The 18,710-nt window shown below is 43.1% G+C and overlaps 1 protein-coding gene across 2 annotated transcripts in view; it reads right to left on the bottom strand.

The window, feature by feature from the left end:
• The window catches only part of smad6b (SMAD family member 6b), a 48,045-nt gene extending 41,126 nt beyond the window's left edge, over positions 1–6,919 (bottom strand). The window contains exon 1 of one of the 2 annotated variants that reach the window (XM_036968827.2): positions 5,257–6,919. In XM_036968827.2, coding sequence (XP_036824722.2) covers positions 5,257–6,097 — 841 coding nt within the window. In that variant the 5' untranslated portion in view covers positions 6,098–6,919. The remainder of the gene's footprint in view (positions 1–5,256) is intronic. The other variant, XM_036968828.2, reaches the window with a different exon arrangement.
• Between the last annotated feature and the right edge of the window lie 11,791 nt (positions 6,920–18,710).

Genomic DNA, 18,710 nt, shown 5'->3' with positions numbered 1-18,710 from the left:
TTAGGCTGTGTTTCTGTAAGGCACTTTGTGACAACTCCTTGAGTAAAAAGAGCTGAAATATAATGGTATAGATTGATGTACAATGGTTAGTGATGAACAACAACTCTCTAACGCTTAACCCCCCACCCCCCCCCGACACACACACACACACACACACTCTCTCTCTCTACCTAACTTCAACTTTTAAGGCCTTCCCTTTCCTCACTTATAACAAGTTGGTTCTCAATAACTTAATTTACTGTAGGCTTATCTTGTTGGGGGTAACCAACAACGTTAAAATATATATTATTATATTTTTATCAAATTAAATTGTTTTGCTCATCAGTACCTAACTATGTCTGTATCTACTTGGAAGCCTGTTTCCAAACGTAACAGTCCAGGAGACAATTTAATCAACAGAATATCTGCAACTATGTAACACCAACAAGCTCCTAATATTCTAAAGCTTTGTCACGTTGTTACATTGTAACAACGTATGAGAGCGAGAGTTCCAACAACGCGGTTATAAACAGCATAGATGTGGAGTACTGATACACGGGAACAGTCAGACAGAGAAAGACAGGCTTAAAGCTAGAGTCCTCATTGAAACAACAACAGACAGGTCATCCCGTCTCTGTTGTGGTACACGGTTGAGGGGATGGGCCTGGAGCAATGTAACCACTCAGATTCATGGACAGAGCTATGGAAGCAAGGACTGACCATCCGTGATATCAACATTATAGTTATAACCATGTTATGAGGCTATACAGGACTGACCATCCATGATATCAACATTATAGTTATAACCATGTTATGAGGCTATACAGGACTGACCATCCATGATATCAACATTATAGTTATAACCATGTTATGAGGCTATACAGGACTGACCATCCATGATATCAACATTATAGTTACAACCATGTTATGAGGCTATACAGGACTGACCATCCATTATATCAACATTATAGTTATAACCATGTTGAGGCTATACAGGACTGACCATCCATGATATCAACATTATAGTTATAACCATGTTATGAGGCTATACAGGACTGACCATCCATGATCTCATCATTATAGTTATAATCATGTTATGAGGCTATACAGGACCATCCATGATATCAACATTATAGTTATAACCATGTTATGAGGCTATACAGGACCATCCATGATATCAACATTATAGTTATAACCATGTTATGAGGCTATACAGGACTGACCATGATATCAACATTATAGTTATAACCATGTTATGAGACTATACAGGACTGACCATCCATGATATCAACATTATAGTTATAACCATGTTATGAGACTATACAGGACTGACCATCCACGATATCAACATTATAGTTATAACCATGTTATGAGACTATACAGGACTGACCATCCATGATATCAACATGATAGTTACAACCATGTTATGAGACTATACAGGACTGACCATCCATGATATCAACATTATAGTTTTAACCATGTTATGAGACTATACAGGACTGACCATCCATGATATCAACATTATAGTTATAACCATGTTATGAGACTATACAGGACTGACCATCCACGATATCAACATTATAGTTATAACCATGTTATGAGACTATACAGGACTGACCATCCATGATATCAACATTATAGTTATAATCATGTTATGAGGCTATACAGGACCATCCATGATATCAACATTATAGTTATAACCATGTTATGAGACTATACAGGACTGACCATCCATGATATCAACATTATAGTTATAACCATGTTATGAGGCTATACAGGACCATCCATGATATCAACATTATAGTTATAACCATGTTATGAGACTATACAGGACTGACCATCCATGATATCAACATTATAGTTATAACCATGTTATGAGACTATACAGGACTGACCATCCATGATATCAACATTATAGTTATAACCATGTTATGAGACTATACAGGACTGACCATCCATGATATCAACATTATAGTTACAACCATGTTATGAGGCTATACAGGACTGACCATCCATGATATCATCATTATAGTTACAACCATGTTATGAGACTATACAGGACTGACCATCCGTGATATCAACATTATAGTTATAACCATGTTATGAGACTATACAGGACCATCCATGATATCAACATTATAGTTTTAACCATGTTATGAGACTATACAGGACCATCCATGATATCAACATTATAGTTACAATCATGTTATGAGGCTATAACTGTGTTGTCATATAACTGTGTTGTCCTATAACTGTGTTGTCATATAACTGTGTTGTCCTATAACTATGTTGTCATTTAACTGTGTTGTCATATAACTGTGTTGTCCTATAACTGTGTTGTCCTATAACTGTGCTGTCCTGTAACTGTGTTGTCATATAACTGTGTTGTCATATAACTGTGTTGTCCTATAACTGTGTTGTCATATAACTGTGCTGTCCTGTAACTGTGTTGTCATATAACTGTGTTGTCATATAACTGTGTTGTCCTAAAACTGTGTTGTTCTGTAACTGTGTTGTCCTGTAACTGTGTTGTCCTGTAACTGTGTTATTCTGTAACTGTGTTGTCCTGTAACTGTGTTGTCCTATAACTGTGTTGTCCTATAACTGTGTTGTCCTGTAACTGTGTTGTCCTGTAACTGTGTTGTCCTGTAACTGTGTTGTCCTATAACTGTGTTGTCCTATAACTGTGTTGTCCTATAACTGTGTTGTCCTGTAGTGGGGGCTGTTTTTCAGTGGTCATTGCATATACCGGTACTCAAATCAAATCAAATTGTATTTGTCACTTGCGTTGAATACAACAGGTGTAGACCTTACAGTGAAATGCTTATTTACGAGTCCCTAACCAACAACGCAGTTTAAAAACAAATAAAAATAAGAGATAAAAGTAACAATTAAAGAGCAGCAGTAAAATAACAATAGCGAGACTATAAACAGGGGGGTACCGATACAGAGTCAATGTGCTGGGGCACCGGTTAGTTGAGGTAATATGTACATATAGGTAGAGTTATTAAAGTGACTATGCATAGAGGATAACAACAGAGAGTAGCAGCAGTGTAAAAGAGGGGGAGGGGGGGGGGGGGGGGGCAATGGAAATAGTCTGGGTGGCCATTAGATGTTCAGGAGTCTTATGGCTTGGGGGGGTAGAAGCTGTTTAGAAGCCTCTTGGACCTGGACTTGGCAGCTCCGGTACTGCTTCCCGTGCGAATAGTCTCGCTATTGTATCCTCCCTTCTTAATCCCTGCGGACGCGTATCGTAGTGTAATGGAGGTATTAGACCTATCAGTTACGCAGTACAATAGAGGAATCATGCACAAAGTAGCGTCTACATAACCGCAAAGCATGCGAAGTATATTCTCATGCTTTGACCCACACATCAACCTAGTTTTGGTGGAATATCGTGCAGCAAGAACGCCTACAGAGACCCCCCCCCCCCCCCCCCCTCCTGATGGTGGAGAGAAGATTTTACGTTTTAAAGTTCATTTCCTACAATTCTACACATTTTGCCATGTGGCATAGAGAAAATGTCGCAGTATTAAAGGCACATGATCACCAGGCCGTACGTTAGTTAATAGACCAATAAGAAACAGAGTTCCAAACCTCTCTGCCAATAAAAGCTGGTTTTCCGTTTTACCCTCCCCCCTTTAAGACCTCTCCCAGACTCAACTTGTAAAATTCTGGTTTGAGAAATTGCTCTTTGCTAAGAAGCAATTTTTTTATATATATATATATATATATATATTTTTTTTTTTTAAAACCATTTTAATTTAAATAATCACAGTAAGGAACTTAATTAATACCTAGAAATTATTTGATATTGAGATTAAATTATTTATTTTTTTTAAACGTCTGTACTGGCATTTTAAATAACGTTTTCTGCAATTCTTCATATTTTCCCATGGGGTGGAGATAAATGTCGCTTATGCCTGGAACTGGTTGTGGCATTGAACAGCTCACAGAATTGAACGACATCGTCAGAGGCGCCGACATCGGAGGCCGGCATCGGAGGCCGACCATCGGAGGCCGACCATCGGACATCGGAGGCCGACATCGGACATCGGAGGCCGACCATCGGAGGCCGACATCGGACATCGGAGGCCGACATCGGACATCGGAGGCCGACCATCGGAGGCCGACATCGGACATCGGAGGCCGACCATCGGAGGCCGACATCGGACATCGGAGGCCGACATCGGACATCGGAGGCCGACCATCGGAGGCCGACATCGGAGGCCGGCCATCGGAGGCCGACATCGGACATCGGAGGCCGACATCGGACATCGGAGGCCGACATCGGACATCGGAGGCCGACCATCGGAGGCCGACATCGGACATCGGAGGCCGACCATCGGAGGCTGACATCGGACATCGGAGGCCGGCCATCGGAGGCCGACATCGGACATCGGAGGCCGACATCGGACATCGGAGGCCGACCATCGGAGGCCGACATCGGACATCGGAGGCCGACCATCGGAGGCCGACATCGGACATCGGAGGCCGACCATCGGAGGCCGACATCGGACATCGGAGGCCGACCATCGGAGGCCGACCATCGGACATCGGAGGCCGACATCGGACATCGGAGGCCGACATCGGACATCGGAGGCCGACATCGGACATCGGAGGCCGACATTGGACATCGGAGGCCGACCATCGGAGGCCGACATCGGACATCGGAGGCCGGCCATCGGAGGCCGACATCGGAGTACCTAGAAAGAGACTCTTTGGCTAGTCGCATTTCTGTACTGTACAATGTAGGCCTACAGTACACATTGATAGAAAGGCCTACTTTGCAGTCAACATTTAATTGGGAGAGTGTTTTGTTTTTTAAATCCTTAAGACATTTTTATTTAAACAGCGCGTGTTGACTGAACTGCGCACTGCAAAGATTCAACCAACACTTCAAACCAAAGGCCAACTACACACACCACAAAATATGTTTACATTTTTGCCAGACCTCAAAAATGGTCTGGTGATGTGGTTTAAGCATTGTTGTGGATTTAAAACATCCAATTTGTGTTGTATATATATATATTTTTTAAAGGGCTGATTTTAGGAGTGAAAACCTGAAGAAGAAAAAAACTATAGGAAAAATATTTCACACAGGTTTTCTGTCTTTCCTTAGCGGGTTGAGAAATGTTTGGCAACATGAAAGTATACCCACTTCTCCAGGCACCACTAGACCACTGCCGATACCTGTTTTGTCTTCTAACTGTGTGTGTGTGTGTGTGTGTGTGTGTGTGTGTGTGTGTGTGTTTGACAGAGCAGGTGCACTCCTACCTACGCTGCAGAGCCGGCTGTAGTGATAGGGGTTGCAGCATACCGCGAGGCCAGCCAGAGTCCCAAAGCTCCTGCACTCACAGAGCGGCTTGAGTTGCGCGGTGTGCTGGAGGTCCGACCAACGGTAGAGTTTACACAGCAGCAGCGGCGGAGATATGGCCGTGTGTCCGCCCAGACGCATCTCTGTCTGGGATACCATCACACAGTCGCTCCACATCCCTTCTCTGGACTCCACCGCCTCCAGTAACGTATCCAGGGTTTTGTCGTTTAAGCATTTCAACAGAGAATATGTGGCGGTTTTTAGTTCTTGCTCCAGCACCGTGCGCGGCTTCGACTCAGGAGAACCGTTGTCCCGAGCTCCACCGCCGTGGTTCCTCAAAACAAAATGACAGGAGTCTGGTAACGGTTCCCTCCCCGGGGCAATGGGTTCAACTTCACAGTGGTCCCGGTCTTTAAATAAACAACACGTCACCGTCCTGCATTCGCTGTCCTGCGCTGCCTGAGGGCTGCCCTGCTCCTGCCCCGGCCCTTGGACACACACAGTCACCGACGTAGCACCCCCATGTTGGTCCGATCTGCCCCCCACCCAGCCGCTGCAACTCTCCGCCGAGTTGAAGGCACATACTCCACCTAAGTCCCCTGCAGGCGACCTGCCAACCGTCATCGGTCGGAGATCCGTTTTGTTAATTTTCTCCGGGTTGTGGCAGGTTGTGAAGAGATCGTCCCTTGGACTGTCTTCGCTACTTGGGCCATTATGTCCACCATCTCCCTCGTCACTATGTGGAATCAAACGGCTTCTCCAGAGTCGCCGCACAAGACCTGAGCGTTTCGTCCTGAACATACGACAATTTAAAAAATATAGATGTGCTTTTCTCTCTCTAGGTTATTCTTGTTTCGGGTCACCAAAAAGGGGGACTGTTTACCAGCTACTTTGAATTGAGTTGTAGGACATTAATGTTGGTCGGAGCGCCGTGCCAGGGTATGCACAGCCGATTGGAGAACAAGATTAGATTGAGACATGGGAAATCAAAATTCATTCATACTGGGAACGTAGTCAATAATATACAGAACTGCTAATTGAATCCTATTCTTGACCCGAGTTTTTAATGTTCCCTACGCCTCGGAAGGGATAAACAAATGTTTTACACACATGATAATATCATGCGAGTAGACAATAGGTACAAGGGAACTAAGTCAATGCAGAATTCAATATGGAAAGTCAACGACAGAAGAGAAAGGGAGCCCTAAAAACGCTTTTACGCACTCGTAATAGTTTCGGACTTTGGAACGAACACCCCTTCACATCTCCTCTCTTCTAACCCGGCACGGAGAGAACAACATGAATTACACCTTTATACAAGTGATTTTAAATCCCAAAGAAAGACATTAAAAGCCTTTATAAATCCAGATCCCGACCTCCCGACAGCCGCACTTCTTTTTACAATCCAAAAATATCCATGCCAAGCTGGAAGCTAGAAATAATCATCAATCCCAAACGGAGTACTCCTCTCTCTCCTCGTTCCGGGTTGACTACCTAGCTAACAAGTCAAACTGAACTGCTGAGATCTCGTTCTTTCGCCGTTTCTCTCTTCTTCTTTTTCTCTCCCTCGCTCTCTAACACACACACACACACACACACACACACACACACACACACACACACACACACACACACACACACACGCACACACGCACACACACACACACACACACACTCCGAGGAGAGCGATGGAGCCATTGGCTGCCTACCATCACGTGCCAGTCTAGACTCATTGGCGGCTGTGAGCTGCACTGATTGTTGCGCAAACAAGGTTTCAAGTTTCTCAACTCTTAAAGGCGTAACATCCCGTTCTTACTTTAACTTTACTCTCTAGTCTACTATATCTTCTATTTGAAAATTTAAAAAAAAAAAAAAACGGAAAGAACACTTTTAGAACAAGGACACTATTCAACTCTTGCATTTTATTGACTAACAAGCCAACAGGATACATTGTGCTTGCAGACAAGCAAAGCCAACACTGTAAAAAAAAAAAAAAAACAACCTCAAAACACCATGATTGTGCAACGAAACCATGAAGAGCAGTGCACCTAACCCAGGGGTGGACTGGGACAAAAATACGGCCCTGGCATTTTATCCACAAAACAGCCCACATCACCGCGACTCATTTTCCTATGGTGTCACTGGCCCGCTACTGACTTTGTTGGAGGCACCAGCCAATCATTTGGTCAGACAGATCATGAATAATCATCTTATAAAGTCATTCATAGTGCTTTATTAATTTAAGAAGTGTAATAATCAGACTACTGAGGTATTCAAGAAAAACGATGTTTCATTTAACACGTCCAAGAATTTAAGATGTTTCGATGAGCAACCTAATCCAGTCATTGTCAGACAACGAGACTACAGTTGTTTAATTTTACTGTGACCAGTGTAGCAAAATGTTTTAATAAATTACAACGGCATAGATGGAACTATATGGAACTATTACATTTCGCTATAGTATTTGAGTGGCGCAGTGGTCTAAGGCAACACTACAGACCCGGGTTAGATCCCGGACTGTATCACAGCCGGCTGTAATCGGGAGTCCCATAGGGCGGCACACAATTGGTCCAGCCGGGTTAGGGGAGGGTTAGGCCAGGAGGGCTATACGGCAGGGTAACCTAGTGGTTAGAGTTGGACTAGTAACCGGAAGGTTGCAAGTTCAAATCCCCAAATCTGTAGTCCTGCCCCTGAACAGGCAGTTAACCCACTAGGCTGTCATTGAAAATAAGAATTTGTTCTTTAACTGACTTGCCTAGTTAAATAAAGGTAAAAAATAAAATTAAAAAATTAAAAAACTTGGCTCATTGCGCTCTAGCGACACCTTGTGGAGGGACGGGAACCTGCAGGCTGACCTCTGTCATCAGTTGAACAGCATTTCCATCTGACATTGGTAAGGCTGGATTTCGGGTTAAGTGTTTTAATAAGATGCGCGGCTTGGCATGTCATGTTTCGGAGGACGCATGACACAACCTTTGACCTCCCGAGCCCGTTGGGGAGTTGCAGCGATGAGACAAGATCGTACATTCAGGATAAAATGTTTTATTATTTTTATAAATATATATAAATAATAATAAACTTGTTTCAGCTGGTGGTGGTTTGAGCCCAATGCCTCCCCCCCAAAAATGGGCTAAACTGTCACATGAACATAAATCAACGTTTAAACATTAAAATCCTCCAGAAAACGGTATCAAATTCTGCTGAAAAAACCCAAATTAGTGTTTTCAACTTTTTCCGGAAGCGCTCCTAGTCCCTGGCAAGGTGTTGGACAACACTTGATTAAGTGGTTTCCATGTTTCAAAACATCTCAGGATGACGTGTTTTAATTATACTCCAGTGAAAGTGAAGGTTTGGTCTCCTTCGTGTTTAGTGGCAGCTCAGTTGCCACTAGTTTTGGTGTTACTTCGTGTCAACAGTGAAGCCAAAGGGGACAAACTGCAGTGGCCACTGAGCTCACTACTCTGGCGTCTCCTCCCTGACTCCCAGGGCTCGAGCCATTGTGGCGCTGTGCTCACTGTGGATTTACCATTAGGCAGAAGAGGCCATTTCCTCTAGCCTCATATCATCAAAGGCCCCATGAGCTGGGCATAATTGTAAATATATATATATATATTCAGTGGTGTTTGTCAGACCAGGAGACATCTACGATGAAAAGGTGGCCGAGCTACAGTGGTGTTTGTCAGACCAGGAGACATCTGAAAATCGGTCTTGTCACAAAAACATCTGTAGCATTCGAGCGGTTTTGGGCTAAACATTAATAATCCCTCGTTGGAAAATGAGTGTCAGCGGAATCGTCTGAAGATAACGTGGCACTGGGCCGAAAAACGAATGAAGTGTAAGAATATATATATATATGTCAGTATATATATGTAAGTATATATTTATGTAAGTATATATATATATATATATATATATCTAAGCATATAAGTATATATATGTAAGTATATATATATCTAAGAATATATATCCAAGTAAATATATATTTATGTAAGTATATATATATATATGTAAGCATATGTATATATATGTAAGTATATATATATATATACACACAGTTATGCACACAGAAGTTTACATACACTTAAGTTGGAGTCATTAAAACTCATTTTTCAACCACTCCGCAAATGTCTTGTTAACAAACTATAGTTTTGGGAAGTTGGTTAGGACATCTACTTTGTGCATGACACAAGTCATTTTTCCAACAAATATCCAAATTCATAAATAGATGCAATATTTTTGTTTCAGCCTCTGGTGCCTTAAATGTTTAGGAAGACACTCTACTTTAATAATCTATACATTAAACCACTCTACTTTAATAATATATACATTAAGACACTCCACTTTAATAATCTCTACATTAAACCACTCTACTTTAATAATCTATACATTAAGACACTCTACTTTAATAATATATACATTAAGACACTCTACTTTAATAATCTCTACATTAAAACACTCTACTTAATTAATGTCACGATCGCTGTCGTCATGGAAACGACCGGACCAAGGTGCAGAGTGGTGAGCGTCCATTTCTGTTTATTGGTAAATGTCGCCAACAAAACAAAGAACAAGGAAAGCTTACTTAGGCTATAATGCAACTAACAAAGACAACTACCCACAACCGTGAAGCTTACTTAGGCTATAATTCCCCTAACAAAGACAACTACCCACAACCGTGAAGCTTACTTAGGCTATAATGCCCCTGACAAAGACAACTACCCACAACCGTGAAGCTTACTTAGGCTATAATGCAACTAACAAAGACAACTACCCACAACCGTGAAGCTTACTTAGGCTATAATGCCCCTAACAAAGACAACTACCCACAACCGTGAAGCTTACTTAGGCTATAATGCCCCTAACAAAGACAACTACCCACAACCGTGAAGCTTACTTAGGCTATAATGCCCCTAACAAAGACAACTACCCACAACCGTGAAGCTTACTTAGGCTATAATGCCCCTAACAAAGACAACTACCCACAACCGTGAAGCTTACTTAGGCTATAATGCCCCTAACAAAGACAACTACCCACAACCGTGAAGCTTACTTAGGCTATAATGCCCCTGACAAAGACAACTACCCACAACCGTGAAGCTTACTTAGGCTATAATGCCCCTAACAAAGACCACTACCCACAACCGTGAAGCTTACTTAGGCTATAATGCCCCTGACAAAGACAACTACCCACAACCGTGAAGCTTACTTAGGCTATAATGCAACTAACAAAGACAACTACCCACAACCGTGAAGCTTACTTAGGCTATAATGCCCCTAACAATGACAACTACCCACAACCGTGAAGCTTACTTAGGCTATAATGCCCCTAACAAAGACCACTACCCACAACCGTGAAGCTTACTTAGGCTATAATGCCCCTAACAAAGACAACTACCCACAACCGTGAAGCTTACTTAGGCTATAATGCCCCTAACAAAGACAACTACCCACAACCGTGAAGCTTACTTAGGCTATAATGCCCCTGACAAAGACAACTACCCACAACCGTGAAGCTTACTTAGGCTATAATGCCCCTAACAAAGACCACTACCCACAACCGTGAAGCTTACTTAGGCTATAATGCCCCTGACAAAGACAACTACCCACAACCGTGAAGCTTACTTAGGCTATAATGCCCCTAACAAAGACCACTACCCACAACCGTGAAGCTTACTTAGGCTATAATGCAACTAACAAAGACAACTACCCACAACCGTGAAGCTTACTTAGGCTATAATGCCCCTAACAATGACAACTACCCACAACCGTGAAGCTTACTTAGGCTATAATGCCCCTAACAAAGACCACTACCCACAACCGTGAAGCTTACTTAGGCTATAATGCAACTAACAAAGACAACTACCCACAACCGTGAAGCTTACTTAGGCTATAATGCCCCTAACAAAGACAACTACCCACAACCGTGAAGCTTACTTAGGCTATAATGCAACTAACAAAGACAACTACCCACAACCGTGAAGCTTACTTAGGCTATAATGCCCCTGACAAAGACAACTACCCACAACCGTGAAGCTTACTTAGGCTATAATGCCCCTGACAAAGACAACTACCCACAACCGTGAAGCTTACTTAGGCTATAATGCAACTAACAAAGACAACTACCCACAACCGTGAAGCTTACTTAGGCTATAATGCCCCTAACAAAGACAACTACCCACAACCGTGAAGCTTACTTAGGCTATAATGCCCCTAACAAAGACAACTACCCACAACCGTGAAGCTTACTTAGGCTATAATGCCCCTAACAAAGACAACTACCCACAACCGTGAAGCTTACTTAGGCTATAATGCCCCTAACAAAGACAACTACCCACAACCGTGAAGCTTACTTAGGCTATAATGCCCCTAACAAAGACAACTACCCACAACCGTGAAGCTTACTTAGGCTATAATGCCCCTGACAAAGACAACTACCCACAACCGTGAAGCTTACTTAGGCTATAATGCCCCTAACAAAGACCACTACCCACAACCGTGAAGCTTACTTAGGCTATAATGCCCCTGACAAAGACAACTACCCACAACCGTGAAGCTTACTTAGGCTATAATGCAACTAACAAAGACAACTACCCACAACCGTGAAGCTTACTTAGGCTATAATGCCCCTAACAATGACAACTACCCACAACCGTGAAGCTTACTTAGGCTATAATGCCCCTAACAAAGACCACTACCCACAACCGTGAAGCTTACTTAGGCTATAATGCCCCTAACAAAGACAACTACCCACAACCGTGAAGCTTACTTAGGCTATAATGCCCCTAACAAAGACAACTACCCACAACCGTGAAGCTTACTTAGGCTATAATGCCCCTGACAAAGACAACTACCCACAACCGTGAAGCTTACTTAGGCTATAATGCCCCTAACAAAGACCACTACCCACAACCGTGAAGCTTACTTAGGCTATAATGCCCCTGACAAAGACAACTACCCACAACCGTGAAGCTTACTTAGGCTATAATGCCCCTAACAAAGACCACTACCCACAACCGTGAAGCTTACTTAGGCTATAATGCAACTAACAAAGACAACTACCCACAACCGTGAAGCTTACTTAGGCTATAATGCCCCTAACAATGACAACTACCCACAACCGTGAAGCTTACTTAGGCTATAATGCCCCTAACAAAGACCACTACCCACAACCGTGAAGCTTACTTAGGCTATAATGCAACTAACAAAGACAACTACCCACAACCGTGAAGCTTACTTAGGCTATAATGCCCCTAACAAAGACAACTACCCACAACCGTGAAGCTTACTTAGGCTATAATGCAACTAACAAAGACAACTACCCACAACCGTGAAGCTTACTTAGGCTATAATGCCCCTGACAAAGACAACTACCCACAACCGTGAAGCTTACTTAGGCTATAATGCCCCTGACAAAGACAACTACCCACAACCGTGAAGCTTACTTAGGCTATAATGCAACTAACAAAGACAACTACCCACAACCGTGAAGCTTACTTAGGCTATAATGCCCCTAACAAAGACAACTACCCACAACCGTGAAGCTTAGTTAGGCTATAATGCAACTAACAAAGACAACTACCCACAACCGTGAAGCTTACTTAGGCTATAATGCCCCTAACAAAGACAACTACCCACAACCGTGAAGCTTACTTAGGCTATAATGCAACTAACAAAGACAACTACCCACAACCGTGAAGCTTACTTAGGCTATAATGCCCCTAACAAAGACAACTACCCACAACCGTGAAGCTTACTTAGGCTATAAATGCCTCTAACAAAGACAACTACCCACAACCGTGAAGCTTACTTAGGCTATAATGCCCCTAACAAAGACAACTACCCACAACGTGAAGCTTACTTAGGCTATAATGCCCCTAACAAAGACAACTACCCACAACCGTGAAGCTTACTTAGGCTATAATGCAACTAACAAAGACAACTACCCACAACCGTGAAGCTTACTTAGGCTATAATGCCCCTAACAAAGACAACTACCCACAACCGTGAAGCTTACTTAGGCTATAATGCCCCTAACAAAGACAACTACCCACAACCGTGAAGCTTACTTAGGCTATAATGCCCCTAACAAAGACAACTACCCACAACCGTGAAGCTTACTTAGGCTATAATGCCCCTAACAAAGACAACTACCCACAACCGTGAAGCTTACTTAGGCTATAATGCCCCTAACAAAGACAACTACCCACAACCGTGAAGCTTACTTAGGCTATAATGCAACTAACAAAGACAACTACCCACAACCGTGAAGCTTACTTAGGCTATAATGCCCCTGACAAAGACAACTACCCACAACCGTGAAGCTTACTTAGGCTATAATGCCCCTAACAAAGACCACTACCCACAACCGTGAAGCTTACTTAGGCTATAATGCCCCTGACAAAGACAACTACCCACAACCGTGAAGCTTACTTAGGCTATAATGCCCCTAACAAAGACCACTACCCACAACCGTGAAGCTTACTTAGGCTATAATGCAACTAACAAAGACAACTACCCACAACCGTGAAGCTTACTTAGGCTATAATGCAACTAACAAAGACAACTACCCACAACCGTGAAGCTTACTTAGGCTATAATGCCCCTAACAAAGACCACTACCCACAACCGTGAAGCTTACTTAGGCTATAATGCAACTAACAAAGACAACTACCCACAACCGTGAAGCTTACTTAGGCTATAATTCCCCTAACAAAGACAACTACCCACAACCGTGAAGCTTACTTAGGCTATAATGCCCCTGACAAAGACAACTACCCACAACCGTGAAGCTTACTTAGGCTATAATGCAACTAACAAAGACAACTACCCACAACCGTGAAGCTTACTTAGGCTATAATGCCCCTAACAAAGACAACTACCCACAACCGTGAAGCTTACTTAGGCTATAATGCCCCTAACAAAGACAACTACCCACAACCGTGAAGCTTACTTAGGCTATAATGCCCCTAACAAAGACAACTACCCACAACCGTGAAGCTTACTTAGGCTATAATGCCCCTGACAAAGACAACTACCCACAACCGTGAAGCTTACTTAGGCTATAATGCCCCTAACAAAGACCACTACCCACAACCGTGAAGCTTACTTAGGCTATAATGCCCCTGACAAAGACAACTACCCACAACCGTGAAGCTTACTTAGGCTATAATGCCCCTAACAAAGACCACTACCCACAACCGTGAAGCTTACTTAGGCTATAATGCAACTAACAAAGACAACTACCCACAACCGTGAAGCTTACTTAGGCTATAATGCCCCTAACAATGACAACTACCCACAACCGTGAAGCTTACTTAGGCTATAATGCCCCTAACAAAGACCACTACCCACAACCGTGAAGCTTACTTAGGCTATAATGCAACTAACAAAGACAACTACCCACAACCGTGAAGCTTACTTAGGCTATAATGCCCCTAACAAAGACAACTACCCACAACCGTGAAGCTTACTTAGGCTATAATGTCCCTAACAAAGACAACTACCCACAACCGTGAAGCTTACTTAGGCTATAATGCCCCTGACAAAGACAACTACCCACAACCGTGAAGCTTACTTAGGCTATAATGCCCCTAACAAAGACAACTACCCACAACCGTGAAGCTTACTTAGGCTATAATGCCCCTAACAAAGACAACTACCCACAACCGTGAAGCTTACTTAGGCTATAATGCCCCTAACAAAGACAACTACCCACAACCGTGAAGCTTACTTAGGCTATAATGCCCCTGACAAAGACAACTACCCACAACCGTGAAGCTTACTTAGGCTATAATGCCCCTAACAAAGACCACTACCCACAACCGTGAAGCTTACTTAGGCTATAATGCCCCTGACAAAGACAACTACCCACGACCGTGAAGCTTACTTAGGCTATAATGCCCCTAACAAAGACCACTACCCACAACCGTGAAGCTTACTTAGGCTATAATGCAACTAACAAAGACAACTACCCACAACCGTGAAGCTTACTTAGGCTATAATGCCCCTAACAATGACAACTACCCACAACCGTGAAGCTTACTTAGGCTATAATGCCCCTAACAAAGACCACTACCCACAACCGTGAAGCTTACTTAGGCTATAATGCAACTAACAAAGACAACTACCCACAACCGTGAAGCTTACTTAGGCTATAATGCAACTAACAAAGACAACTACCCACAACCGTGAAGCTTACTTAGGCTATAATGCCCCTAACAAAGACAACTACCCACAACCGTGAAGCTTACTTAGGCTATAATGTCCCTAACAAAGACAACTACCCACAACCGTGAAGCTTACTTAGGCTATAATGCCCCTGACAAAGACAACTACCCACAACCGTGAAGCTTACTTAGGCTATAATGCCCCTAACAAAGACAACTACCCACAACCGTGAAGCTTACTTAGGCTATAATGCCCCTAACAAAGACAACTACCCACAACCGTGAAGCTTACTTAGGCTATAATGCCCCTAACAAAGACAACTACCCACAACCGTGAAGCTTACTTAGGCTATAATGCCCCTAACAAAGACAACTACCCACAACCGTGAAGCTTACTTAGGCTATAATGCCCCTGACAAAGACAACTACCCACAACCGTGAAGCTTACTTAGGCTATAATGCCCCTAACAAAGACCACTACCCACAACCGTGAAGCTTACTTAGGCTATAATTCCCCTGACAAAGACAACTACCCACAACCGTGAAGCTTACTTAGGCTATAATGCCCCTAACAAAGACCACTACCCACAACCGTGAAGCTTACTTAGGCTATAATGCAACTAACAAAGACAACTACCCACAACCGTGAAGCTTACTTAGGCTATAATGCCCCTAACAATGACAACTACCCACAACCGTGAAGCTTACTTAGGCTATAATGCCCCTAACAAAGACCACTACCCACAACCGTGAAGCTTACTTAGGCTATAATGCAACTAACAAAGACAACTACCCACAACCGTGAAGCTTACTTAGGCTATAATGCCCCTAACAAAGACAACTACCCACAACCGTGAAGCTTACTTAGGCTATAATGCAACTAACAAAGACAACTACCCACAACCGTGAAGCTTACTTAGGCTATAATGCCCCTGACAAAGACAACTACCCACAACCGTGAAGCTTACTTAGGCTATAATGCCCCTGACAAAGACAACTACCCACAACCGTGAAGCTTACTTAGGCTATAATGCAACTAACAAAGACAACTACCCACAACCGTGAAGCTTACTTAGGCTACAATGCCCCTAACAAAGACAACTACCCACAACCGTGAAGCTTAGTTAGGCTATAATGCAACTAACAAAGACAACTACCCACAACCGTGAAGCTTACTTAGGCTATAATGCCCCTAACAAAGACAACTACCCACAACCGTGAAGCTTACTTAGGCTATAATGCAACTAACAAAGACAACTACCCACAACCGTGAAGCTTACTTAGGCTATAATGCCCCTAACAAAGACAACTACCCACAACCGTGAAGCTTACTTAGGCTATAAATGCCTCTAACAAAGACAACTACCCACAACCGTGAAGCTTACTTAGGCTATAATGCCCCTAACAAAGACAACTACCCACAACCGTGAAGCTTACTTAGGCTATAATGCCCCTAACAAAGACAACTACCCACAACCGTGAAGCTTACTTAGGCTATAATGCAACTAACAAAGACAACTACCCACAACCGTGAAGCTTACTTAGGCTATAATGCCCCTAACAAAGACAACTACCCACAACCGTGAAGCTTACTTAGGCTATAATGCAACTAACAAAGACAACTACCCACAACCGTGAAGCTTACTTAGGCTATAATGCCCCTGACAAAGACAACTACCCACAACCGTGAAGCTTACTTAGGCTATAATGCCCCTAACAAAGACCACTACCCACAACCGTGAAGCTTACTTAGGCTATAATGCCCCTGACAAAGACAACTACCCACAACCGTGAAGCTTACTTAGGCTATAATGCCCCTAACAAAGACCACTACCCACAACCGTGAAGCTTACTTAGGCTATAATGCAACTAACAAAGACAACTACCCACAACCGTGAAGCTTACTTAGGCTATAATGCAACTAACAAAGACAACTACCCACAACCGTGAAGCTTACTTAGGCTATAATGCCCCTAACAAAGACCACTACCCACAACCGTGAAGCTTACTTAGGCTATAATGCAACTAACAAAGACAACTACCCACAACCGTGAAGCTTACTTAGGCTATAATTCCCCTAACAAAGACAACTACCCACAACCGTGAAGCTTACTTAGGCTATAATGCCCCTGACAAAGACAACTACCCACAACCGTGAAGCTTACTTAGGCTATAATGCAACTAACAAAGACAACTACCCACAACCGTGAAGCTTACTTAGGCTATAATGCCCCTAACAAAGACAACTACCCACAACCGTGAAGCTTACTTAGGCTATAATGCCCCTAACAAAGACAACTACCCACAACCGTGAAGCTTACTTAGGCTATAATGCCCCTAACAAAGACAAATACCCACAACCGTGAAGCTTACTTAGGCTATAATGCCCCTAACAAAGACAACTACCCACAACCGTGAAGCTTACTTAGGCTATAATGCCCCTAACAAAGACAACTACCCACAACCGTGAAGCTTACTTAGGCTATAATGCCCCTGACAAAGACAACTACCCACAACCGTGAAGCTTACTTAGGCTATAATGCCCCTAACAAAGACCACTACCCACAACCGTGAAGCTTACTTAGGCTATAATGCCCCTGACAAAGACAACTACCCACAACCGTGAAGCTTACTTAGGCTATAATGCCCCTAACAAAGACCACTACCCACAACCGTGAAGCTTATTTAGGCTATAATGCAACTAACAAAGACAACTACCCACAACCGTGAAGCTTACTTAGGCTATAATGCCCCTAACAATGACAACTACCCACAACCGTGAAGCTTACTTAGGCTATAATGCCCCTAACAAAGACCACTACCCACAACCGTGAAGCTTACTTAGGCTATAATGCAACTAACAAAGACAACTACCCACAACCGTGAAGCTTACTTAGGCTATAATGCCCCTAACAAAGACAACTACCCACAACCGTGAAGCTTACTTAGGCTATAATGCAACTAACAAAGACAACTACCCACAACCGTGAAGCTTACTTAGGCTATAATGCCCCTGACAAAGACAACTACCCACAACCGTGAAGCTTACTTAGGCTATAATGCCCCTGACAAAGACAACTACCCACAACCGTGAAGCTTACTTAGGCTATAATGCAACTAACAAAGACAACTACCCACAACCGTGAAGCTTACTTAGGCTATAATGCCCCTAACAAAGACAACTACCCACAACCGTGAAGCTTAGTTAGGCTATAATGCAACTAACAAAGACAACTACCCACAACCGT

The sequence above is a fragment of the Oncorhynchus mykiss genome, chromosome 4 (assembly GCF_057628025.1).
Source record: "Oncorhynchus mykiss isolate SJ-2025 chromosome 4, ASM5762802v1, whole genome shotgun sequence".
Classification (NCBI taxonomy): Eukaryota; Metazoa; Chordata; class Actinopteri; order Salmoniformes; family Salmonidae; genus Oncorhynchus; species Oncorhynchus mykiss.
Note: the sequence above shows the minus strand (reverse complement) of the source record. Positions and strands in the feature narration are given on the sequence as shown.